The sequence below is a fragment of the Vombatus ursinus genome, unplaced genomic scaffold (genome assembly GCF_900497805.2).
Source record: "Vombatus ursinus unplaced genomic scaffold, bare-nosed wombat genome assembly UNPS02012319.1, whole genome shotgun sequence".
NCBI classification, from domain to species: Eukaryota; Metazoa; Chordata; class Mammalia; order Diprotodontia; family Vombatidae; genus Vombatus; species Vombatus ursinus.
Genome location: NW_020952097.1, coordinates 4615109 through 4641327, shown reverse-complemented (window position 1 = coordinate 4641327; position 26219 = coordinate 4615109). Strand labels below are relative to the sequence as shown.

The following is a 26219-nucleotide window of genomic DNA, read 5'->3' as shown; positions in this document are numbered from 1 at the left end:
CAGTGCAGAACACTCACTTCCCTCCCCCGGTCTGTTCCGTTTCCGTGAGCCGCCATGCCTGAGCCGCGCGGGCAGTGCGAGCTGCGGGTGAACGAGGCCTTTGCGGCGCGGTATGGACGCTACCGGCAGCGCGAGGAGCTGCAAAAGCGTGAGTGCGGTGCATGCGTGGGGGCAGGAGGCCGGGCGGATCGGCGATGGGTGAGGGGGAACGAGGCAGGGGGAGGGGTCTGCCGGAGCTGCGTTGACTTTCTTCACTTCTGCCCGCCAGTAAAGGACCGGTACGGGGACAGCGGGAGCGGCGCCGAGTCCAGCTCGGACTCCGACTCCGACTCCAGTGACGAGCGGGTGGTGAGGACCCTCCTGCGCGGGACCGGCCTGTCTAGCCCCGCCCCCTTACACACGTGGGACTGTCTTCATTTCCTTACCTCTAGGTCCCCAACTGGGGTTATCTCCCCTCAAATATCCCCAACCAGGGACCCTCACCGAGACGCAAGGCATCTCCCCCAGACATCCCCATCCGGGCATCTGCTCCCCCCTCCCACATCCCTACTCAAATATCACCATCCAGGCAGCCTTCTTACGTCCCACCATATGCCCACACAGACATCTACCCCGGTCTTCCCCCAGACATCCGCAGCTAAGCATCCCATATCTCCCCAGACATCCCCAATCAGGCATCCCCTAGTCCCCAGATAGCTCCCCAGACATCCCCAACCATCTCCCCCCAAATGTCCCTACTCAAACATCACTTCCTCCTCCCTACTTACTGCAGTTGCAGAAACTGTTAGATGAATGAACCGTATCAGGAGGTCCCTTTAAAGTTCTCTCTCCAGCCCTTAAATTCTATGATCCCCTTATTTAAGGATATCTCTTCATAAACTCTATGGGAAAGGAGCTGTACCTAGGAATTGATCCTGTCATGATCTTTTGGTAGGAGTTTGACCCAGAACTTGACAAGGGCTTTTACCGAACCTTGTCACTTTTGAAGAAGAAGGACCCCAGGATCTACCAGGAGGATGCCACATTCTATAATGCAGCCGGTAGGCTACTATCTTCCTCCACGAATATTCTGGGATGGGGGATGGGGGGGAATAAAGCCCTGCTTGGTGGGGATGAGTCTGGGATAGGGGACCTGCCAGAGGCCTTTCCTGAACAGGGAAAGAAGAGATGTGGGCTGGGGGTGACTTTCATGATGCCTCATGTAGTCTCTTTCTGGGGTCATAGAACCCTCTTCTTCAGGGGAAGATGATGAACCCTCAGAGAAAGAGAAGAAAAAGAAGAAAGAAAAGCCCATGTACTTAAAGGACTATGAGAGGAAGGTCATTTTGGAAAAGGAAGGGTGAGTTCCTGATGTGGTGAAGGGAGTGGGGTAGGGGAAAGAAGTTCTTTGTGTCAAATCCAAAGGCAGATTGACAATCAGTCAATCAATAAACATTTATTAAACGAATACTAATACACTGGGCACTGTGCTAAGTGCTGTTTATTCAAGAGGAGGTAAAAGACAGTTCTTGCCCTCAAGGAGCTTACAGTCTAATGGCTTGTAGCTTGGAGAGTAGAAGACTTAGGGGATCAGAAGAGCTAGCTTCAAGTATCTGCAGGGCTGTCCTCTGGAAGAAATACAGCTAGAACATTTTAAATGTATATTCCTAAAGCACCGATCTGACTGTATGACCCTTTCTTCATCAAAAGTCTCATAAATCTTCCGTGTTATTGCCTCTAGGATAAATTTTGCTTGGTATTTAAAACCCTCTATAATCTGTCGCCCTCCTACCAGTCTTCTTTTTCAATCATCGTTTCCCTACACTTTTCTTTCCCATAAAACTGACCAGTAGCTGTTCTCTGTACATGACCTGCTTCTCTCACCTCCATACCTTTGCATAAGTGGTTCTCCCCACCTCCATACACACACCCCCCCCTTCTCTCTCTACTTCTGCCTCATAAAATCTCCTAGTGGCCTTCAAAATACAGCTTAAGGGCCACCTCCTATTGGGCTAAACCTTTAGAGTGCACGGCACCCCCACTGCCCACCCAGACCCACCTTTCTCTGCCCCCTTAAGGCTAGTGCCTTCCTTTTGGTGGTCATGTCCAGTTTATCCCATTTGTGTCTTCTTTGTGCAGAGCTGTCTGCATGTTGTCTCCCTCATTTCCACTAACTGTGAGCTCCCTGAGGACAGGTACTATCTTCTGCCTTTTTTTTGTATCTATCCCCAGTGCGTAGCATAGTGCCTGATGTGTAGTAGTTGCTTAATAAATGCTTGTTAACTATTAAGGTCTTTCCTACTCCCCCTCCCTTATATATATTTTTTTGGGGGGGGGTGAGGCAGTTGGGGTTAAGTGACTTGCCCAGGGTCACACTGCTAGTTAAGTGTCACGTGTCAGAGGCTGGATTTGAACTCAGGTCCTCCTGACTCCAGGGCTGGTGCTCTATCCACTGTGCCACCTAGCTACCCCTCCCCCCTTATCTTTTGAAATCTCTGTGTATGTACATTGGATTTTCTTGTGAATGGATTATCTCTCCACCCAACCCCATATATCTTAATTTCCCTACTGCCTAGCCCTGTAGGACACATAGCAGTTGTTGACTTTCAGTCAGGCCTGACTCTTCTGTGACTCCATTTGGGCTTTTCTTGGCAGAGATACTGAAGTAGTTTGTAATTTCCTTCTGCAACTCATTTTACAGATGAGGAAACTGAGACAAACAGGGTGAAGTGGTTTGCCCAGGGTCACACAGCTCGTCATTGTCGGAGGCCAGATTTGAACGAAGGAAGATTAGTCTTCCTGACTCCAGGCCCAGCACTATATCCACTGAGCCACCTAGCTGCCCTGACACATAGTAGTTATCTAATAAATGTGGACTGGAAATGTGGACTCCTTGGCCAATTTTGGCTCAATGTAAACCTAAGACTTGTCGCTGTCCCAGGGGGAATGGGCTATCTCATGGTGACTTCCCCTTCCCAACAGCCTTAAAGTAGAGGTGGGATGGCCACTTGTCAGCAGGGTTGTTGCAAGGCATCCCTGCTCCCATTTGAGTTGGGCTCAGATGACCTCCAAGGCCCCTTCTATAGTTTTTAATTCTGTGGATGGCTTCAGGCCTCAGTTAGAAGCCACCAGGACTGAAGGAGGAAAAGAAGGAAACAGGCATTGATTAAGTGCCTGCTAGGTGCCAGGCACTTCACAAAGTACTTTATAAATACCTCATTTGATCTTCTCGAGAACCCTGGGAAGTTGGTGCAGTTATCATCCCCATTTTATAGTTGAGGAAACTGAGGTAGACTGCGCTTAAGTGACTTGCCCAAGGTCATACAAATGTCTGAGGCTGGATTTGAACATGGGTCTTCCTGACTCTGGGCGCGCTACTACTCTATTCATTGGCTGTAGGGGATGAGGACAGAATGCTAAACTGAGGGAGGGCCTGGATTCAAATTCTTGTTCTAACCCTTTATAGTTGTGTAACTTTAGGAAAGCCACTATATTTCCTAACCTAAGCCTCAGTTTCTTCATATGTAAAATAAGAGATAATCTTTATGCTTTCTACTACCCCAGGGTATTGTGAAGAAAGTGCTTTAAGACACCTTAAAACACCATCAGAATGGGCGTCGTTTCCATGGAGTCAGCTAGGCTTGGAGTCCAGGGCCCTGAAGTCAGGTGTCAGTATGGGCACTTACTTGTAACCTTGGGCAAATAACCTTAGTTCTTCAAGCTTCAGATGCCCTGTCTGTAAAATTCGTGAATTGAACCAAGTGGTTTCTAAGGCCCCTTTTGGTTTTAGCAGAGCCCTTGTGTGAATCCACTCAGGAGCCCTGGAAGCCCGGTGTGTTTTCAGTGGCTTCGGCTGGGGTCCTTCTGCAGCGTTGGGGAAGGAAAGCTAGTTCTCACACACCTACTGGTGTCACTGATTTCCCTGCAGGAAGTACGTAGATGAAGGGGACTCTGACCAGGAAGCTGGAAGGCAGAGGCAGCAGGTACACTTGTATTTGTGGCTGCGGCACTTGGTGTCATGTTGGCTTAATAAATGCTTCTTGGCTGGATGATTGATTTGTAAGGGCCCTGTCTTGTAGCAAATGTGGGGGAAGGGCTTTCCGCATTGTCACTGGATGAGCCTGGGAAATGAAGGGCAGGCTTGCCCGCCAGCTCCCTGGTGCCCCCTCCTCAGGGTGGAAAGGTGGACCTGACCCCAGCAGCAGGGAGCTGTGGCCACAGGGGCCCGTGTGTCTGGGAGGGGGAAGGGCTCACAGCAGCATCCCAAGGGCCTTTGCCGCCCAAACAGCTTTCCTTCTTGTTCTCTTCCCTGCCCAGCAAACCACTTCCCGAAGTTACATCGAAGAGCAGAAGCGCCTCAAGGAGAGGTACGTTTATTAATTAGACTGAAGTAAGCTTTTGAGAGACTACCGGGGCAGGGAGGGTGCGGGGGGGCCTAGCGGGGCACTTGCCCACATTCACACAGTGAATGGTCGAGCAGAGACTCAAGTCCGGGTTGCCTGACTCCGAGTTGGAGTTGGACACAATTGGTCAGCACTTACGCCCATCTGGGCTGATTCGGGCATGGAATACCACTAAAGGTTCTCTTTATGCTCCATTCATGTGATTCACGTCTGGTTTCAAACCCTAAATGTACCAGGCTGCCAAAGATCCTTGTGTGTCCTCCCCATCAGGTAACATAAAAGCCCAAAGAATTTAAAAACATTTTTAGGGGTTTTTAAAGCCACCTGAGTAAAAGCCAGTCAGTCACCAGGATATGTAAAAAAAAATCCCATTTTCTAATTCCATGCTTATTATCAGAGAGCTATGGCAGGATAAAGATTAGAAAATTCTTGTGGGATTCAGGGTAGGGCAAGAGATAGGGAAAATTCCCGGCCTCGATTGCCCCCTCCGTCTGTGAACAGCACCTCGTTCCCTGGCCTCTGCATCCCTCTACAGCCCCAGGAGCCCCTCCCGACATGCTCAGGCCGGCTTTGTGAGGTGGGCCATGTGAGTGCCCAGGGTGAGGGTTGGGGGCTGTGGGCTGGGAAGGTGTGCACAGCCCTTCAGCCGGGGTTTGGCTGAGTCTCGTCTGTGCTGGGGCAGTTTCCGGCGGTTTGTCGCAGACAGCGATGAGGAAGAAAGTGCTGGTGAGGGTGGTTCCAGTCTGCTGAAGAAACGGACTAAAACCAAGGAGGACAAGGTGAGCGAGGGCCCGAGGAAAGGGCACAGACCGGGATCTGTTCTGGGAGGCAGCCAAGCTTGTCCAAGGGCATGGGTTCAGATCACGACTCTGCCACTTCCTGCCTTCATTCTTCTCGGCCTCACTTTGCTCCTGTGCAAAAAGAGGAGGCTTGACCTCTTCCAGCTCTGAGTGTGAGGCTTCATGGGCCTGAAGCTTAGCCCCGTCTGCTTCTCCTTCCAGGCTCAGGAAGAAGCCGACTACGTAGACTGGCTGAAGGGGCAGAAAGACCCCAAAGACAAGGAAGACCTGACGGAGCTGGTGAGAAAGCATTTCATTTCACTTCAGTTCAGTTCAGCAACCGTGCGGGTTCCTTGTTATGCACGAGGCTCTGGGAGTACAAAGACTAAACAGTCCTATTCCTCAGGGCACTCTGGGAGGACACAGCACAGACGCAAGTATAGATTCCCAGGAAAATTGAGAGTGAGGGGCAGCTAGGTGGCGCCACGGATAGAGCTCTAGCCTTGGAGCCAGGAGGACCTGACTTCAAATGTGGCCTCTGACACTTACTAGCTGTGTGACCCTGGGCAAGTCACTTGACCCCGATTACCTCAAAAAAAGAAAAATCGAGAGCATCAAGTGCCAACAGCTGAGAATCAGGGAAGTTTTGGAGCATATGGAGCCTGAGCTGAACCTTGGATAAAGACAAAGATTCTGAGAAGCAGAGATGATGAGCAAGTGTACTCCAGGCATGAAGCTTGGGCAAATGCTTGGAGGTGGGAGATGGAGTATCTGCTAGTAGGAAGCAGCTGGTGGTTCAGTTGGACTAAAGCAATGTAGAATATGAATTTAAAGAATGTTGAGGGGCTTTAAATGCTAGACCAAGGAGTTGCCTTTTTATTCTGTAGGCACCATCGGCAATGGGAACCACTGGAAGTGTTTGAGCAGGGAATGAGGTCAGATGTGTGTCTTAAAAGAGATTGCTTTGGCAGCCATGGAGGATGGGGAAGCTTGGAGACTGGTTCCAGGGGTGGGGAACCTGAGTCCAAGTTTCACAGAACAACCAGGTGGCCTCGAGGCTGCAGGTTCCCTACCCCGGAGTTAGGCTGTTACGTCAGTGAGTGTCTGAACTAGACTGGCAGCCACATGAGTAGAGAGGAAAGGATGGCTGAGAGATGGGGAGGTAGACGTGGTGCCAACTGATTGGGAGGAGGGAGGGGTCAAAGGTGTCTCTGAGGTTATGACCTTGGGAGAAGGGGAGTTTGGTGTTCCTCTCCAGAGAAAACTGGGACTTTTTGAAAAAAATCAGGTGGGGGAGTGGGTAGCAAGGAAGGCATCCATGATGATGAAGAGGTCCGCAGGTTACTCCGCCTGGGAATCTGGCACCGCGCAGGCAGGTGTAGTCAGTAAGCATTTATTAAGTGCCCACTGTGTGTCAGGAACTATGCTAGACACTGGGGATTCAATGATAAAATTGCAACAGGCCCTGCCCTCATGGAGCTTTTATTCTGTTGAGGGTCTGGTGTATGGGGTGTTCAAGGAGGACTAGTGCCTCTGGTGTGAGGGCTGGCTGAGCACTTTTCAGGGCTGCTCCTCTGTCTTTGGTGCCTACCTGGCGCTCCATTCTCACCTGTGGCATGCACAGCAGCCACACCCCAGGAGACTGTCTCGGCAGACGGCTAAACCAGGTTGAGAGTAACCAATAGGCCTCAGGTCTGTCAGTGAGCTGGGGGGTGTCTACCCAAGCATGTGGAGACTTCCCCTGGTGGCATGGGCGGGGGAGAACAGTTTGTTCTAAGGGCCATGGGGCTGAAGCAGGCGCTCCAGCATAGTTAGAGCTTGGTCAGATATCAAAGACACCAAAGTCACCCACTGCGTCCCGGGCAGTCACCAGTCATTCTGACTTTTGTCCTGCCCCTGGACTTGGATGACTCTGCAGGAGAAGTCAAGATATCACCTTCCTGATGTCATTGGTCCTGTTCAAAAATGAAGGCCAGGCAACAACAATGATAAGGCACACATTTCTCCTGAACCCCTTTTCTGTCGAGATGACTTATCACCCTCTCAGCCTGGATGTTGGGGTTAGCCCCAGCAGTGAGGGGCCAGACTTTGTCCCCAAGTTTCCTTAGTAGGTGGGGTTCAGCCCTAACAGAATAAGTTTGGGCCCCGCCCCCTGGAGAAGCTTCAGCTTGGGCATGGCAAGACTGGCCCTTATCCCTGAACATTCTCAGGGTGGGCTTCAGCTCCAGTCTTCTCCATCCACAGACCCATCTCAAAGAGTATTGGAGCAACCCACAGCTGGATGATGGGGAGAAATTCCTGAGAGACTATATTCTGAACAAGGGCTATGAGGAGGAGGACGAGGACGAGGATGAGGACAAAGGGTAAGCCGCGACAGCTTTTCTCTGGTCGTCAAAGCTGGGGTGTGCACACCTGGAGGGTGGCTGGGGCTCAGGAGGCCGGGCGCGGGACCTTTGACCCCTGTGTTAGCGCCAGGTAGGGATGAGGGGCTGTGCTTCACCTGCCTTGCTTTCCCAGTGCTGGAGGGCAGCTGACAGTGGAGGACTCCTCTGACGAGGGAGAGCTATTCCTGAAGAAGCAGGAGGACTTTGAGAGGAAGTACAACTTCCGCTTTGAGGAGCCAGACGCTGAGCAGGTGAGGACACGCTTCAGCGGTGTCTGTCACCGGGCTGTGTTGGGGGCTACTCCTCCTGTTAAACTGGCAGCTGCCTGAGGGCAGGAGCCATCGTCCGACTTCGGCTCTGTATGTCCCCCACTGTTTAATGTGTGACACGATCACAGGGAAGAGTGCTGGTCTTGGAGTCAGGAGAGGCTCCGATTCGTCCTCTCTCTGACACTTGAGAGAATCCCTGCAATCCTATTTCAGTCTCTTTGTCTGTAAAGCGGGGGATTAAGCAGTGTGGCTTACTGGAGAGCTGGCCTCAAGAGTCAGCAAAGCCCAGGTCCGAGTCTTGCCTTGACCTGGGCTGGGCTGTGTGACCCCGGGTAAGTCACTTAACTTCACCTCCTCCAAGCAGCCCCTGAGACAGAAAGTGGCAGAAAGTTACTCGTCTTCATTGGGGGAGAAAGGAAGTTTCTTCTCAGGGTCTTAAACCAAAAAGTTTTCTTTGATTTTTTTTTAAGTGGATACATATCTGTGATGCCCGTCTTCCAGGGCTGTGGTGAGGAAAGGGCCCTGTCAGGGTGAATTGTTGCTCTGAGCTGTCCTTCCCACCCACCTCTAGGTCACACTGAGAGCCTCAGGAAGGGAGAAAGGAGAGCCCAGGCCTATTGGATGTGGCTCAGAGCCAGTGGCCTTCCCTCTCCTTCACAGGTAAAGACCTATCCCCGGACCATTGCCTCCTCTGTGCGGAGGAAGGACGAACGGAGGAAGGAAAAACGGGAGGCGACTCGAGAGCGCAAGAAGAAGGTGAGGAGCCCCAGGGGCTGCTCATGTTGGGTAGTGGGAAGGTCACCGCACCTAGAGTCAGAAGTGCACAGCTTGGGGCACTTTCTCCTTTCTGGGCCTCAGTTTCCCCATCTGTAAAATGAGGGGAGTGGACTAGAGACTAGGGCCTCAGAGGTCCCTTGCCCTCTCGATCTATGATGCAACAGCCTCAGGGGGGTGGCTAGACTAGACAGCGGGGCCCGTGGCCTTTTCTTCCTCCAACAGGAGAAGCAGAAGAAGCAGGAAGAATTGAAGCAACTGAAAAATCTGAAACGCCGAGAGATTCTGGACAAGCTGGAGAAGCTGCGGGAGATCACAGGCAACAAGGACATTGGCTTCGAGGAGGCCGACCTGGAGGGAGATTTTGACCCCACCATGCACGACCGGCTCATGCAGGTAAGGCCTGGCCAGTGCTGACACCTCTGCTGACCTCTGGGCCAAATGGCGTGACGCACTGTCACTGCACTTTAGGGTCGGAAACCCTTGGTTTAAACTCTCTGTCAGCCCCTCAGTCCCTCTGACTTGGGCCCTCTCTGAGCTGTGGCTTTCAGTTTGGACTAAGGGTTTGATCCCAGCTCTGGGTTCTGTGGGTCCCAGCTCCCCCTCAGGCCTCCTCAAACACTTAGGGTGGAGTCCTGCTAATTAATGTGCATTGTGATTACTCTTTTGGGCGTCCTCTCCCCCTTCTTGAGAAGTTAACAGATGCCTGTTATATGTAAGTCTCCCCCAGCTCCAGCACAATGCTGTGTGCACTGCTGCTCCTTTGCGGAGGTGTGGTGCGCTCCTTGACCTTCTCTTCCCCCTTCCCCCACCTTCTCCCCTTCCCTTTTGCAGAAATGCTTTGGAGATGAGTACTATGGCATTGGAGAGGAGGAGAAGCCTCAGTTTGAGTTTGAGGAGGAGGAGGGGTTTGATGGTGAGTCCTTCCCTGTGCCTGTCTCTGGCCTCTTCCATCCAAGCCTGGAGAGGGCGGACACTGCCTAGGCAGCTGGCCAGTCGGCCTACCATCCCTCACCTTCTTTCTCTCTGTCAAACCAGATAAATGGAACTGGGACACATGGACAGGGGCTGAGGAAATTGGAACCTGGAGGGAGGAGGAGACAGCGGAGCCCCACTGCGACGACCCTGACTTCAATGTACATTCCTCTTGACCCCAGTTTCCCTTCTGAGGCAGCTCGTGGGAACAGAAGTGTGGGCTTTAGTGGCTGGCCCCTGCTCCCTGCAGGGAGGCAGATGGCTGGGCAGATTCCAGAGCCCCCCTCCTGTGCCATCCTCCCTAGACCTCCCGCTCCCATCCCTCTGGCTTGTGTGATCTCGTCTAGGCCCTTTCCCTCCCCCGAGCCTCTTATGACCCACGTGAACCTTTCTGGCAGATGGACGCAGATTATGACCCCAGTCAACCATCTGTCAGGAGTGGGAAGAAGAAGAAAAAGAAGTGGGATGTGCCGCTGACTGGCAAGAAGAGGAGGAAATCCCACTTTGCCGAAGTTGTTAGCCAGGAGAGGCCCGTCTTTGACCCTGGTGAGACCCAGCGTACTTTTTTTCATATAATTGTCTGATGTCGAGTGCCACAGTTACCTGTGGATGGCTTCTTCCCCTGCTAGACTGAGCTCCAAGAGGGCAGGGGCGGATCTTTGCACATCCCCTCTGCACTCAGTGAGTGAAAGAATGAGTTGCTGAGAGTCTGGCCAGGCCACCATCCCCTGCCCTGCTCCAATGGAGCCTGCAGGCAGAGGGAGGCGGCCTGAGATTCTGAAAGGGCCCCTGCTCTGTCTGGTCAGAGGACAAGACCTTTGAAGAGTACCTGGATGAGTACTACAGGCTGGACTATGAGGACATCATTGATGATCTGCCCTGCCGCTTCAAGTACCGCTCGGTCGTGCCCTGCGACTTTGGCCTGACCACAGAGGAGGTAGCTGTATGGGGCCGACCTCCCTTTCTTTCTCCAATTCCCCCGCCTTCCCTCTGTCAGCCTGGGCCCAGGGAGGCCATGCAAACATTTTGTGTTCCTTCCTGTCTGTGCAGATCCTGGCCTCGGATGACAAGGAACTGAATCGCTGGTGCTCCCTCAAGAAGACTTGCATGTACAGGTGAGGGCCCCTGGGCAGGGGAGAGAGGCCTCCACATGGGTGGCCCAGCACTCTCAGCTCAGGGCATTGAATGCCGGATTTGTGGCTCCTGACCCACCAGTTGCTCTTCCCTCTACCTCACACTGAACTTATTTGCCAAGTTCTGTCACTTTTGCCTCCAAGTCAGCCTCCCTTTTGTTCCCTGTGACTGCCTCAGTTCAGGATCCTGCCTCTTCTCAGCTGGACTACCGTTAGAATTGTCTCCAAGGTCGTCTTCGAGAGTCCAGTCTCTCCCTCTCCACCCCTCATACCCTAGTACTGTTTCTCATGCCAGAATGCTCGTCACATTCTTCTGCTCAAGTCATTGGGGTCACCCCCAGCCCTGCACAAGTGATGCTTCAGCCTGTGTTTCCAGGCTTTGCTGTCCCTGCTCCTTTCATTCCTGCATTCTTTGGCCTTTGTTCACCCTGGGAGCCCTTCCCTAGGTGCAGTAGACCCCCCACCCATCTCTAACATCAATCCCTGCCCTCTCAAGGCCAGTTCCGCTGATGGAAAGAGCCTTCCCTGAGCCCCCTCCTTAGCTCTTTGATTGTGCTTGGTGTCTACAGCCAGTTTCTTAACCTAAGGTCTGTGAACTTTTAAAATATTTGGATGTTTCCTTTGTATTCCTTTGTATTATATTTAATACATTTAGAAACATTATTTTGAGATGGGGTCCAGAGCACAAACAAGGTTAAGAACCTCTGGACTAAAGCTTTCCTTTTCTCCTGTGAATGAGCTGGCCTCCTCTTCTAATAGGTTGTAAGTTCTTTGAGAATAGGTCTTGTCACGTGGCAGGGGCTGAATTTGTTGAAAGCCCTTCTGGCCTGGGGAGAATCCCATGGCCCTGGGAAAGGAGCCAGGGCTCAGGCTGACGGGGCCCAACGGGGTCTGGGGTCTGCAGATCTGAGCAGGAGGAGATGCGAGAACAGAAGCAGTACAGCCTGAAGGCAAAGAACGTGCGGAAAAAGCAGCAGATCCTGCAGTCTCTCGCCCAACTGTGAGTCCTGCGGGCTGGCCCCAGGCCTTAGGGTTGCTTTGGGACAAGGGTAGACTGGGAAGTTAGGGGAATCCAACATCATGGGCCCTTTTCCTGAGCGAGGGCCGCAGAGCAACCTTAGGCTTCTTGTGCGCTGCAGGACTGAGGAGACCTCTGACCCAGCACACACGCTTAGGAAAAGGGGCCAAGGACTGGAGTCCCTGGAGGAGAACAGCAAGAAGCCCAAGCTGGAGATCACCCCTGAGGAAGAAGAGGAAGAGGATTTCCTGGTACCCAAAGCTAAAGGCATGGCCACCCTTTCTGCTGAAGGGACCCCTGGGCCCTTATCTGGGACTCAGGTGACCCCACCTCCACAACCCAAGACAAGTGTTCGGGGCAAGAAAGGGAGACTTCTGGGGCTGAGGGTGAAGTTGGGGGGCTTCGAGTTCAGCCACCAGAGATTGCAGGCCTATGGGTTAAATGCAAAGCGGCTACACTACCGCCAGCTGGGCCGTGAACGGAGAAAGAGGGCCCGGGCCCAGGCCCAGGCAGCAGCCTGAGCATCTGGGCTCTCTGGGGCTAGGGAAGAGCTGGAGGTTATGAAATAAAAGTAGGTTTATACACGATGCTGCTCGAGTGAGGGGCCCCTGCTGGGCAGGTCTGGGAACTATAGCATGAGCCTTGCTCTGTGTGACCCTTCTTTTTTGGGCCCCATTTCCTCTCTGGGTAAAATGAAGCTGAATGAACTAAATGACCTGGTTCCTTTCAGCTCTTGGTGCTGTCAATCCACCTGGTTGCTGGCCTTGAGGGTCTAAATTCTAAAAGCCTTGTGACACATTCCCAGAACCTCAGTTTTCTAGGCATGAGAAGTGGCATGTTCCCTGGTGGAACAACCCCAGTGAGGGCTTGGAGAAGAAATGACTTGGTGGGGATATTTTATTTGGAGACGCTAGTCAGCGTGGCTGTCCTGGACAGAGGAAAGAATTGGCAGCAGATTTCCTAACCATTGGGATGGCCTGCCCTAGGAAGCATTGAAATGCGTTCAGACACTTAGCAAGTAGAACTTTAATTTTACCCTTGGGCCACAACCTAGCCAGAGGGAAGGGAGCCTGAAGCGCTGGCCAGGCCCCCACCCTCCAGGCTAGGCTGATTTCCAGTGGAAACATGTTGCTACAGCAGAATCACAGCCTTCCTCACTCACCCACCCCACACACAAAGGGGGGTAAGAGTGAAAGGTGTTGGGGGATTGGTAATTGGCCCCAAACCCCCAGTGAGCCTGAGAATATTGCCACCCCCCTCCATCTGCAGGGACAAGGGGTAGCTCCATCACATGTATATAAATAAAAATATATATATATTACAGTCTCTGCTTCCCCTTCTCCCCACTATAAAAACACAAAGTCCTCTGAGCTGGGCCTCTTGGCCTTGCTAAGCTTCCCTGCCTGAGGCGGTCGGAGTGTTTGCTGTGTGAGCTGGGAACAGACCTCCTCCAGACCATACTCCTGGGCATGGCCCTCAGATAGGGTAAACATGGGATATCTCTCTGTGGCCGAGGAAGAGTTGAGTACCTGGGAAGAGAGCTGAGGTCAGAAGAGCTGCAGGGGCCTTACTGCTGCCCCCCAAACCCAAGACAGGCCAGCTCACCCGGGTCAGCTCCAAGCACAGCAGCTCAAACTCCTTCCTGCTGCCAGCATAAAAGCCGATCGTGCAACTGGGGTCCATCCTGCCGAAGGCCATCTTTCGGGGTGATGTGCAGTGGAAGGACTAGAGGCCAAATGAAGGGTTTGGGCCAAGGTGCCTGGCCATCCCACCCACTTCCCTCCTCAGCCCAGCACTGAACTCACCTCCAGGGGGAAGTTCTCTTGGGAGGTATCCACGCAAGGCTGGCAGTAGTGTGGGTCGAGGTAGAGCAGAAAGTCATCTGTCAGAGGAAGCAGCCAGCTGTGAGGCAGGGGTTCTGGGAGGGAGGGTGGCCAAAGGGGAGGGTAGGAGGGAAGGTGAAGCCTACCCTGATAGCCAATGAAGTAAAGTGAATGCCGGGGCTTCCCACCGATGATTCCAATGCACAGTTCGAGCCGCAGGAGCTCCTGGGGGAGAGGGGAGGGGAAGGGACAGGGCTCAAGACCAGCATTCCTCCTGTGGTGACCCTCAGACTTCAGGACAAAACTCAACTCTCTGGAGGCCCGGCTCCCAGGTCATGTCTGATCTGTTCCAAACATGGATTGTTTTTGAGAGCACACTGTGCAATGGAAAGAGTAAGCTGTGTTGGGTTCAAATCCTGCCACTTACTGCCTCTGTGACCTTGGGCAAGTAACTTTATTTATTCCAGGCCTCAGTTTCCTCATCTGTAAAAAATCAGACTGTATGGCTTCTAAGTCCCTTTCCAGCTCTAACTCTGTGCTCTCATGATTTTTTTTTAGGGCAGTCAGGGTTAAGTGACTTGCCCAGGGTCACACAGCTGTAAATGTCTGAGGCCACATTTGAATTCAGGTCGTCCTGATTCTAGGGTTGGCGCCACCTAGCTGCCCCTGCTCCTATGATCTTGTGGCCTGCATGGCTGACCCCACACAGAATAAGTTTAGAGATCATCTAATTGAGTCTCCTCTTTTTATGGGGCAGAAAAAGGACTGGGAACCAGAAGGTCACCCTGGCAGGCAATAGTGGAGCTGGAATTCAAACCCTGGTGCCCTGTCTCTTAAATCTGGTCTCTATCCATTGCCCCATGCTGCCTCATGCTAATAAGAAGGGGACATCAGGTCTTAAGTGTGAATGCAATGGCCCGGGGCAGAAAATCCAAAGCCAGCTGATCAGTACTGAAACAGTTTTGCCCTTAGAAAATGAGAGATAGGCAGTTAGGTGGTACAGTGGATAGAACAGCCCTGGAGTCGGGAGAACCCAAGTTCCAATCTGACCTCAGACATTTACTAGCTGTGACCCTGGGCAAGTCACTTTAATCCTGATTGCCTCCAAAATAACCAAAAACAAATGAAAAATGACAGATGGCTTCCCTAGGGGACCAGAGCAGTCTGGATGGAAGCTGGATGCCGAAAGCCCAAAGAACTTTTCTCCCAAACCACCTGCAGGGTTACCAAGGGCTCCTACCTTGACACAGGGCACATACACAGGGTTGAGGGTCTCCCCGCCCAGCCTCACTGGTACCAGGATGACAATCGACTTCCATTCAGTGCTCGGGTCTGGCTGGGCCACTAGCTGTGCCACATCTGCCTTGTAGACTGAGAAGACATTACCACCATCAGAGAAGAGTGGTGGGGTATGATCGGAAGTCGGTTCAAATGTCAGTTCTGTTCATGCTTACCTGTGTGAAGCTGGACGTGCTTCCCCCTCTGTAAAATGAGAAAGTGGGCCCAGCTAATATCTAAGGCTTTATTAAGTGCCTACCGTACACAAAGTGGATCTCTCTCTATTGGGTGTTTGTCTCTCTGCTGAATGAATGACCTTCAGCGGCCAGGCTCTGTGGGCACTCCTTCCTTCCCCTGGCTTTCTTACTTTTTTGGTCTCCTCTCTCCTTACCAGGCGACCGGCTGATTGCAACTTCTCCCTGTTCCTGGCCCTTTCTAATCTGCCCAAAGCTGGGGAACCAGATAACCAAACTTGTTTGAAGTGTGTAAAGAGTGAGAGGCAATAGCTTCTGCATGGGGACCTCTTCCGAGAAAAAGGGACACAGTTTTATTACCCTGGCTTTGTAACCTCTGGTTTCCCTACTCAGAGGTGCTCTTTCCTTCTAGGTTCCTGGTAAAGGTCTAAGAACTTTTTGATTCTTGGAAGAATTTTCCTGCCCACAATCCTGGAAAACACTAGCTTCTAAGGCTGAACTTTTCACCTTCCCTCCAAAACTCAACCCTCTCACTTCCCTATCTTCTCTCCACTCATGGATGGCTCCACTCTTCTCAGTTGCCCAACCTGGAAAACAGAAGCTCATCGAATCCAATTAGGTTGTCAGGTCCTATCCGTTTGACCCTACCCGATCCCTCTCCTCTCTGGCCTTGCCCTGACAGTACCACTGCTACCAGTCTAACTCAGGCCCTCATCACCTCTCCAACCTGGACTACTGTAATGGCCTCCTCATGGGTCTCTAGTCTCTCCCCTCATCAATCCACTCTTCAGACAGCTGACAGAATAATCTTCCTGCTGTGGAGATGTGACTATATCCCTCCACTCATCAGTGGCTTCCCACTGCCTGCACAGGACAAAATGCAACATCCTTGGCCTGTTTCTGAAATGGCACTCGACAATGGCTTCAACTTTCTAGCCTTATTTCACGTGCTTCTGTCAGTCACTCTGCAATCCAGCCAAACTGTTCTTCAATCTGACCCTTTCCTTTCCTGCCCTCATATATATATATATATATTTTTTTTGGCTAGGCAATGGGGTTAAGTGACTTGCCTAGTGTCACACAATAAGTGTTATGTGTCTGAGACCGGATTCGAACTCAGGTCCTCCTGACTCCAGGGCTGGTGCTCTATCCATTTCTAGCAGCTACCTCATATCATATTTATGTGAGTATACAGCTCCTATCCCCAATAAGAGTATAAGCTCTTTGAGGGCAGGGCTTATGGAGTTTTCCATCTTAGGATCTCGAGCACCTTGCACATGGTAGGGGTTTAACAGATGGTTAGAGAATTGAATCAAATCATCTTTATTTTGAAAATAGGGAATCCGAGGCGCAGAATGATTAAGGCTGAAGTTCTAGAAAGTATGCCCCGCCCCCCATCCCCTCCCCTCCCCTCCCCTCCCTCTCACCAAAGGGCTCTTCCCACCACAAGAGATTGGGAGCAGTGAGAAAACAGGCAAAGTCTCAGCATGCGCCTCCAGGGGCCTCCACTGGAGGTGCCTGGCCCCTCACCTGTACAGTCCTGAGAAACGTATACCTCCAGCTGGGCCACCTCTGAGCTGTTCTCCACGGCTTTCCTGAGGACAAGAGAGCAGTCCTGAGCTCCAGCAGCAATCCCTAGCCCCCACCTCTCCCTCCCAGTCAAGGGACTACCTCACCTGAGGATGTGAGCCACAACAGAGGGACCATACCAGTCCCCTGCCCTCTTGCCCGAACTTCGGCCCAGCTCCACCAGCCGGTGCAAGCCAAAAGGAGCCCCAGGCTGATCGGCAAACCAGGAAACTATGCGCCGGTGCTGCTCTTCCTGCTCCAGCTCCTTGGGGCTCAGGGCCCCACTGGTGGTCCAGATGGCTCGACCCAAGCCCGGGGCTGGAGAGGGAACCCGCTGCCAGCTTGCCCCAGCCCGAGAAGGAGACGTGCTTCTGAGGAGCTCAGATTCCCTGAGGCCTGGGGGTAGAATAGCTTCTGACCAAGTCCAATCTGTCAGAGGGCAGAGGGTCAGGCCAGACCAGGCACTCGTGCCCACCCTGCTTCTCGCCCCCCTCAGAATTTCCTGACAAGTCTCACCTCTGGAGAAGAAGTGCAGAAGCAGGCCCTGGGCCAGCAGCATCTGCCCACTACGAAGCATACAGCCCCAGCCACAGTCTGAGGTCAAGCTTCCACCCTCCAGTGGAGGGAAGTCCCTTCTGTATGTGAGCCACAGGCGGGATACAAAGTCCCTCTGGAATCGCTGAATGTCACCTGCAGGAGAGCATCTACTTGCAGGGGCCATGGACGGCCCTTGACCCCTGCCTGAAGGGAGCAAGGCCTGGATTGTTCATTCCCTGGCCCCTACCTTCCCCCTCAAAGCGATACCGCCGGCCACACAGGTGCACAGTAGACAACTTGCTAAAGCTGGTCTTGGTTCGAACAGTCCAGCCTCAAGGAAGGAGAGATGAGTTGGAAGGGAAACATGAGAAGTGGGGGGGGGAGGGGGAGGCGGAGGCACAGCCAGTCTGTAGGCCACCCTCCCTGGACAGGCAGGCCACCCTGAAAGCTGGTGGCCAGAGGCTGAGTTTTCAGCTCTTAGTGCCTCCTCCCTCAGCAGGACTGCCCTAAGGTGGGCAGGTACCCAAGTGCCCCAGCCACACCCCACCTTTTCCCACTACTAATCCTTTTTCCTTCCTCCTCCCTTCCAGTTTCTCCATTCCCCTTACCGCCCTCCCTCTCCTGCCCGTCCTGACCCATTCAATCCTCCCACTCCCTGTCCTCTCCCACCAGGATCAGCCTCCTCATTCCCCCAGTCCACTGTGCACAGCTCCCCACTTCCCCATGGGACACCCCCAAGTCCCCTCGTAGCGCCACCTCCACTACCGTGCTCACCCTCCCGGACCCATCCTTCCTTCTCTGGGCCCCCTCCCCCCAACCCTGTCCTCACCATACTTGACATTGTTCCAGGCGGAGAGGAATTTGCTCTTGAGCTTGTCCACCTCAGCCGGCTCAGTGGAAGCAGCAGGGCCCGAGGTGGCCGAAGCAGCTGCGCCGGCTCCCGCCACTAGGCCATTGTGGCCGCTGCTGCTGCCCCCTCCTCCTCCGGCCCCCTGACCCCGGGCTCCGGGGGCCCGCGGCGGCTTCCTAGCCTCGGGGCGGCACACGTCGTCCTGGCTCCCGCTCCGGTACTGCACGGCGGCGGGCGACACGGAATTCATGGGCCTCGGTCCGGCTCCGGCTCCGGCTCCGGCTCCGGCTCCGGCTCCGGCTCTACCCAGCTGCCGCGGGGCTGTGGGCGGGAGAGCCGGTGCTGGGGCGAGGGCCGGCACAGGGGCCCGGGAGGGCCCCCTCCTTCCACCCCACCCACGTCTGCTCCTCCCCGCCCCCTCTACCTGGGCGCTCATGCCCCGGCGGGGGCAGGGGCGGGAAGGACGGGTCACGGCTCACTCGGACCCGGAGCCCGGCCCAGCCGCCGCCGCCGCCCAGCTCCCGGCTCCGGATCCCGCGGGGAGCCTGACTCCGGCGGCTCCGGGTGCGCTAGCCAGCGCCATCTTGGCGGCCGCCGTTCGGCTCCCGGAAGGCCGGGCCCTGCGAGGCCCCGCCCCGGGACCTGCCCTCGCCGGCTGGCCCGGCCGGCTAGGCGTGCGGGCGGGAGGGACCGGCCCCGGACTGGGAACCTCCCGGGCCGCTGAAGCCTCGAGGCGGGGCGAGGCGGGGTTCTGGCCTGAGTCCGAGCCTGGCCGAGCTCCGAGTGCGGACCTAGGGTCCAGGGGAGCCTGTGCTAGGCTGGGGGCGGGGAGGGGCCGGAGCAAGGTCGCGGGGAGCCGAAGCGGGGCAGGGGTCAAGGGGAACCTTTGCGAGGCTGGGGGGGGGGGGGGGAGAAGGGGCAGGGGGGGCCGAGGGGGGGCCGGGATCCTGGTGTGAGCCTGGGGTCAAGGGGAGCTTATGCGAGGTAGAGGGCGGGATGTCGTGGGGAGAAGGAGCAAGGTCAAGGGAGCCAAAGCGGGGCCGGGCTTCAACTGCTGGTCTGGGGTCGAAAGGAGCCTATGTGAGGTGGGGGAGATGTGTCGTGGGGAGATGGAACAAGGTCAAGGGGAGCCGAAGCGGGGCCGGGATCCTGATGCGGGCCAGGGTTCTAGAAGAGTGGGTGCGAGGTGAGGGGAGCTGGGCGGGGGAGAGGGGCGCTTAAGAAAGGTCAAGGAGGGCCGAAGCTGGGCCGAGCTTCAGGTGCGGTCAAGGAGAGCTTAAGCGAGGCATGGGGCGTTTGGAGACTAGAGTAAGACTAGAGAGCCTGTGTAGGACTGGGTTCAGGGAGGCTATGAGGGATTAGGGTGCGGCCGAGGTCACAGCACCCGTGAGCTCCGGACTAGGGGTTCTAGGGCTGGACATGAGCCCGACTGAGGGACTGTTTCCGGATATCGCCTTCGTCTCGCTTATCAGCCCAGAGCAGTGGGCTGGTCCGCAGGCCCCGCACCCTCGGAGCCTTATCCCGCTCCAACTCATCCAGACTGGACACCTTCCTCGCGGGCTGGACCTGGTGCTCGCAGGTACCGGAGCCTGCCTCAGCTAGGGACTGAGCACCATCCCAGAGCACAGCCGTCGGACCCAGGATCTCCACTCGCAGTATCTCAAGTGGCTTCAAGCCCAAGTCCCGCCCAGTCCTAACCCTCTGGGCCTACAGTCCGAAAGCCGTTAGGGATGGATAGTCCTGATTGCCCAGCTGGTCTTTGAGAGGAAACTAGAGGTGCAGGGGGCGCTCTTGAAGTGTAAGACAAGAATCTGAGAGCCATCCCAGCTGCTTTGCCCCATTCCTTCTCTCATTAAGAATGCCTCTCTAGTCAATTACCAGCTCCCTTCTATTCTCACTTTTCTAACGTCCCACCCCTCTCCTTTCCATTCCTTCTTCCCCCAGTCCAACTCTTTCTAACTCTAACCTGGACTATTGCAATATCCTCCTAACCTACCTCAAGACCCATGTTCTCTTCCCTACTTATCTATCCTGCACAGGGAGACGGGATTACTCTTCTTAACGCACAATTCTGTTCCTGTCGCTTTGCTCCAGAACCTTCAGGAACTCTGCTTCCATCATCCAACCAGTCTTGTCAATTCTATACCCACAACCTCTTTTTTTTTTTTTTTTTTAGGTAATTGGGGTTAAGTGACTTGCCCAGGGGCACATAGCAAGTGTCAAGTGTTTGGTCTGAGGCTGAATTTGAACTCAGGTCGTCCTGACTTCAGGGTTGGTGCTCTATCCACTGCGCCACCTAGCTGCCCCCTCACAACCTCTTTCTGGCATGCTGTCTCACTCATTTGTCAGATTTTTTTTTTTTTTTTGGTTGGGCACTGTCAAATTCATGCAGTTGAGAACCTCTGTAATAAAGTGGGAAGCTTTTACTTCATCAACAGATTTTATTCATAGTATGAAAAAAACTTTTTAAGTACAACAAATGTAGAAGAACATTAAGTATTAGGATAGTCAGCAACCTTTTTTTATCTTAGTAATTTTATTATTTCAACAAATGAAAATTATTCTTTCTCTCCCACCTCCTCCCTTTCCCCAATGAAAAAGAACAAAAAAACCCCTCTTAAAACATATATAGTCAAGCAAAATGAATTCATGTATTGGTCATGTCCTCCCAAAATATCTTAATCTGCACCTCAAATTCACCCTCTCTCTGTCAAAAGGTGGGTAGTCTTAAAAATGACAGCTGTAGTCGGTCATTTCATTGATCCTATGAAAGCCTTTCCAAATATCAACAAGCACCTAATAAGTACCTTCTATGTGCCAGGCATTTCACTAGGCAATAGCGATCCAGATAAAAATTAAATAGTTCAGATCTCAAGGAGTTTAGATTCTATTAAGGAGACAACGTGGACAAAATTAAGACAAAATAAATTCAAGATAAATTTAAGGGGACACTAGCAACGGTGGGGAAGGGGTAAAGAAAGGCTATATATTGAAGGTGACCTTTGAGCTGAAAGCAAATAAAGTCTTTTCAGATTCAGAGGTGAGATAGAAGTGAATTCAAGAGATAGGGCACAGCCAGTGCAACGGTGTAGAGGTGAAAGATGAAGTATTGAGCATGAGGAAAACCAAGAGACCATGAAGTGTGAGGGGGAAAGTAAGGCATAATAAGGATGGAAAGGTAAGTTGAGGCTAGCTTTTGAATGACTTTAAAAACCAAACACTTCTTGCCTGAAGGCAAGAAGGAGCCACTGACTGTATTGAGTCAGACTTGTCCTAGGAAAAGTGCAGCCCCAATTGGACCCAGCAGGATCCCCATTGGTGAGAAGTCTTAGAGGCAGCCCAAAGGACCAGCCTTAAGAGTCAAATCTCACTTCATTTATCAGCTCTATGACCTTATTCTAGTTCATTGACATCTTGCAGGGTCAGTTCCCTCATCTGTAAAATGGGGGGGGTGGGATACTGGTGGTGATCTCACAGAATCATTTGTTGAGGACAAAATGATATCTCAGACCCAAAGAGATTAAGTGACTTGCCCTAGTATTTATACATAGTGTCAGAGACAAGATTTGAACCCAGGTATGACTCATAAGTCAGGGCTCTTTCCACTGTAATGTATTGCCTTAAAAGCACCATATCAATGTTAGCAATCATGATATATTTCCTCCTCTCCACTTACCTGGCTACCACCCTTCTCAGAGGTTCTTAATAACGTTCCTCTTCACTCCTGTAATAGCCTTCTAATTGACCTCCCCATTTCCATTTTCCCATTGCTTCAAATCAAATGGGATCTGTGTTCTCCCCAATGTGGGCATTTCCTTCTTCAACACAGATCACACAGTCCACAGGTATCTTCCCAACCTGTGCACTCCTCTGTCCATGTTTTCTCATAAGGGTCCTCTCAGTATACCAGAGGCCTTCCTCTATCTATTTAGTGATGGGTCTGTTTACCTGTGGGGGCCATCACCATTCATCTGGACCTATGTCTTGCCACTGGACTCCTATGACTGAAGGACAGAGTGAGGCTGACGACTTTGCACAGCTCTACCTCACCTAAATCCAATTCACTTTCAAGTCAATAGATCACCTTCCTGATGGCGGTGTTCTTCGAGAACTAAGGACCACCATCTATTCAACTGTATTAGAGACTGGCCTCTTTCCTTTTCCAGTCATAAACTTCTTCTCTTAACCTATGATATCCCTTACTCTACTCCTTCTGGTTAGGTCATTCTTGGAAATACACCCACCTGAATGCATGTACTATGTAGTTCTCAGTTGCTCTTTGTGTCACTAGCAACTGATTCTTTGGAGACTGTGGTTTTCTGAGTTTCTCAGCCATACAGTGTCATTGAGAGAATATTTGTATTTAAATACAAAAGGGAATGAGGCTTTTATGGTGATCAGCTTGGGATTCTTAAACTCACTCAGAAACTTCCCAAATGCTACACAGGCCATCTCTTACTTCTATTAGATCCTAGGCCTAATTCTTGGCCCAATGGTAGTGCTTGCCCAAGATATATTTGTTGTTGTTTAGTCATTTTTCAGTCCAGTTCAATTCTTCACGATCCCATTTGGGGTTTTCTTGGCAAAGATACTAGAGTGGTTTGCCATTTCCTTTTCCAGCTCATTTTACAGATGAGGAAACTGAGGCAAACAGGGTTAACTGACTTGCCCAGAGTCACACAGCTAGTAAGTGTCTGAGGCTAGGTTTGAATTTAGAAGAGGAGTTGTCCTGACTTCAGGCCCAACACTCTATTCACTATGCCATTTAGCTGACTATGTACTAACTTTAGATGGACAAACTAGGACCATACTCAAAGCTTTTTCAACAGGCAGCCAGGTGGCATGTTGGATAGAGTACTGGTCCTGAAGACAGGAAGACCTGAATTCAAATCCAGCCTCAGACACTGTGTGACCCTGGGCAAGTCACTTAACCTCTGTTTGCTCAGTTCCTCAGCTGTAAAATGGGGATAATACCTATATCTCAAGGTTATTGTGAGGATCAAATGAGACAATATTTGAAAATTTCCAAATTGATAAAATTTGAAATTCAAATATTTGAATTAGTACAGGGCCTGGTACATAGTAGGAGCTATATAAATGTTCATTCCCTTCCATTTCCCTTTCAACAAGGTAGAAAACTACCCACGCTTAGACTCTTCTGGCATAAACATCCAGTGCTCAGAATTATCTCTATAACATGATGACTCAGCAGAGCAGGACCATCTGTGGAGAAATCCCCCACCCAGCTACCAAAGTAACCTTCTTGAAACAGAAGCCTTACCACTTCATTTCCTCACTCAAAAATGTTCAGTGGCTCCCTATTGCTCCAAGGTAAAACAAACGACTTCCCACCAGGTGGCTCCAAGTGACCTTTCCAGATGAATTTCACTTTCTCCTCTTCAAGCTCCCTACATTCCGGAAGAACTGGACTCCTAGCTGATCCCCCAGCTCAATATGCCATTTCCCACCTCCCTGACTTTGTATTCAAACAATGTGTTCTCCATGCACGCCTTCCTCAATCTTGCCTCTCTGGGGTAGTAAATAGAGAGTCAGGAAGAGGAAGGTTCAAATCTTACTTCTGACACTTCCGAGTTTTGTGGTCTCAGGCAAATCTGGCCTCAGTTTCTTCATCTGCAAAATGGGGAGGGAGGTGGTAGGGAAGGGTTGGCCTTCATGGCTTCTAAGGTCCCTTCCCTCTCTAAATCTTAGATCTTCTTTCAAGGCTCTGGTCAAGTGCCATCTCCTCCTCCCCCCAACCTTCCACGTTGTTGGTGCTAATCAGTTAGCGTTGGCTCCATCTTCAAACGATCTTATACTTGTTTGTTTGTGAACACATTGTACTCCCCCATCCAAATAGACCATAAGCTCCCTAAAGGCAAGGATTGTTTTATTTTGTTTTGTTTCTATTTCCCTAGAACCTGGCATAATGCCTGTGAATTTCTTTTGGTCTAGATCTCTGATTTCGTCAGTGTAACCAGGAACTCCTGTAGAAACTCCCTCAGCAGAGGAAGAGGGAAGACCCCTCCATAACTTATGAGTGGAGAGAATTTGCATGAGGTTCTGAGAAGTTGGGTTTCTCTCCTGGCATTCAAGAGCTAGTAGGTATATGTCAGAGAGCCGGAACTCAGGACTGCCTGGCTCCTCTGAATCCAGCCCTCCACCCACAATGCCACCTTCCCTCCCTTGCATAGGGTGTTTTTCAAATGTTTTAGCTTGCTTTCTTCCCAAAACAGCCCTGGCAGGTAGCTACTATTACTATCTTCATTTTACAGGTGAGGAAACTGAGGCAAACAGGGGTTAAATGACTTGCCCAGGGTCACAGAGCTAGTAAGTGTCTGAGACTGGATCTGAACTCAGAACTTTCTGATTCGTGGTCCAGCACATATGTAGTAGGTGCTTAATTACTGTTTGTTAATTGAATTGTTGGATTTCCAAGTACTGATATCTCGATACAAGATGGAATGGGTACAGGTCGTTTTGTTCTTTACTATGCAGTTTGTTTTTTGGGGGTTTTTTGGGATTTTTTTTTTTTTGGCAATTGGGGTTAAGTGACTTGCCCAGGGTCACACAGCTATTGTCTAGTGTTTAGTCTGAGGCTGGATTTGAACTCAGGTCCTCCTAACTTCAGGGCTGGTGCTCTATCCACTGCACCACCTAGCTGCCCCTACTATGCACTTTGAATGAAATGTTATCACAGTAACCAGTACGGGTGTCTTCACCTCCTACCAGACCATATAAATAAATGTTAAAAAATTCATGGACCTCTGCATAGTAGTAATTATAATCTAGGTATGGAATGATTGAAAAAATGCAAGATGACAAAAAGTTGCCATGGGTTTAGAAATGTTTAAAGGTGAATTTACCTTTTATCAATCAAAACCATATCTACAGAGATTTGAAAAATCATAATAGGTCTATGTGTGAGAGAGGCAGACCACAGAAAGTTTATTTGCTTTTTATTATGCTGCCTAATATATCCACACTAATTATCAAACTGGCTATTCTTCAGGGCAGCTAGGTGGCGAAATGGATAGAGCTCCGGCCCTGGATTCAGGAGGACCTGAGTTCAAATCCGGCCTCAGACACTTGACACTTACTATCTGTGTGACTCTGGGCAAGTCACTTAACCGCAATTGCCTAACCAAAAAGTAAAAAACAAAAAAAAAAAAAAAAAAAAAAAAACAAAAAAAACTGGTAATGCTTGCCCAACTATAGGTCCAAGGAAACCTGGGAGTAACTTTGGGACTGCCCATGGATTGTGAATCCCTGGCGTCATACCCTGCCCCCTGGGACCTGGGAGTTCACAGTCTCATTGGACAGACAGGAGACATTCACATGAAAAAAGGAAAAATGAAAACAAACACTTATTAAGCACCTACTATGTGTCAGTCACTGTGCTAAGAACTTCTTAATAATTATCTCACTTGATGCTCACAATCCTGGGAGGTAAGTGCTATTATTATCCCCATTTTATAGTTGAGAAAAGTGAAGCAGACAGGTTAAGTGACTTCCTCAGGGTCACATGGCTAGTAAATGCCTGAGGCTAAATTTGAACTCAGGTCTTCATGATTCTAAGCTCTATCCATTTTGACACCTGGCTGTCTCTTGGAAAAGTTTCTAAGAGGAGGCTGGGCTGGCCTCAATCATTTGGGCTTCCACTGAGTAGAACAGGCAGTAGATAACTGGGTTGAGGGTTCAGGGCAATCCTGGAAGCTTCCTGGAGGAGGAAGTCTATGGAAGGTGAATAAGGTAGAAAGGAATGATGGGGCATCCCAAGTGCAAGGGATAACATCAACCAAGAGTTGGAGGCAGATATACCAAATGAATCATCACAGCTGGCAGTAACAGAGCTCTTTACGGTTTACGGAGTACTCTCCTCTACCCCAAAATTCCTGTGGTGGAGACTTCGAGAAGACCAGTTTGACAGGAGCATAAAGTTCATGCCCAGGAGAAGTGTGAGATAAGGTGGGGAGGCTTTCTGAGTATGCAAGGCCTTGAATGCCAATCTAAGGAGTTTGGGGTTTATTTCATACTTACTGTGGAGGTGTGGAAGGATTTATTTTTGCTTTGTCTATCTATAGAAGAGAAAGGAGGTGACCTTTTATCTGGTAAATTCCTCCCCATCCTTTAAAACCCAATTCAGATACCATTTCCTTAATGACACCATTTCTGTGGTAGCTCTGGGTACAGGCAGAAGAGCCCTGGCCTTAGTGTCAAAAGAGAACTGGGTTCAAATTCTGCCCTGGACATTACT

The 26219-nt window shown here is 51.4% G+C and overlaps 2 protein-coding genes across 7 annotated transcripts; one reads left to right on the top strand and one right to left on the bottom strand.

The window, feature by feature from the left end:
- The first annotated feature begins 51 nt into the window (after positions 1-51).
- KRI1 (KRI1 homolog) lies at positions 52-13037 on the top strand. 2 transcript variants are annotated; one of them, XM_027857618.1, is made up of 19 exons: positions 52-148; positions 269-348; positions 935-1040; positions 1225-1339; positions 3908-3962; positions 4297-4346; positions 5065-5161; positions 5384-5461; positions 7406-7524; positions 7679-7796; positions 8475-8570; positions 8814-8984; positions 9423-9504; positions 9627-9724; positions 9962-10109; positions 10370-10500; positions 10614-10678; positions 11601-11696; positions 11836-13037. In XM_027857618.1, the coding sequence occupies exons 1-19, from the start codon at positions 55-57 to the stop codon at positions 12233-12235; spliced, it is 2199 nt and encodes a 732-aa protein (XP_027713419.1). In that variant the 5' UTR covers positions 52-54; the 3' UTR covers positions 12236-13037. The 2 variants fall into 2 exon arrangements, with proteins under 2 accessions (XP_027713419.1, XP_027713420.1); XM_027857619.1 differs by lacking the exons at positions 52-148; positions 269-348 and adding an exon at positions 351-401.
- Positions 7803-18237, bottom strand: ATG4D (autophagy related 4D cysteine peptidase). Of its 5 annotated transcripts, none has more exons than XM_027857620.1 (10): positions 17945-18230; positions 17363-17446; positions 17095-17268; positions 16686-17007; positions 16540-16604; positions 14778-14908; positions 13684-13762; positions 13520-13596; positions 13320-13439; positions 12723-13243 (listed from the first exon to the last, which is right to left on the bottom strand). In XM_027857620.1, the coding sequence occupies exons 1-10, from the start codon at positions 18213-18215 to the stop codon at positions 13061-13063; spliced, it is 1506 nt and encodes a 501-aa protein (XP_027713421.1). In that variant the 5' UTR covers positions 18216-18230; the 3' UTR covers positions 12723-13060. The 5 variants fall into 5 exon arrangements, with proteins under 5 accessions (XP_027713425.1, XP_027713421.1, XP_027713422.1 ...); XM_027857621.1 differs by having other exon boundaries at positions 13320-13412; XM_027857622.1 differs by having other exon boundaries at positions 16686-16974.
- Between the last annotated feature and the right edge of the window lie 7982 nt (positions 18238-26219).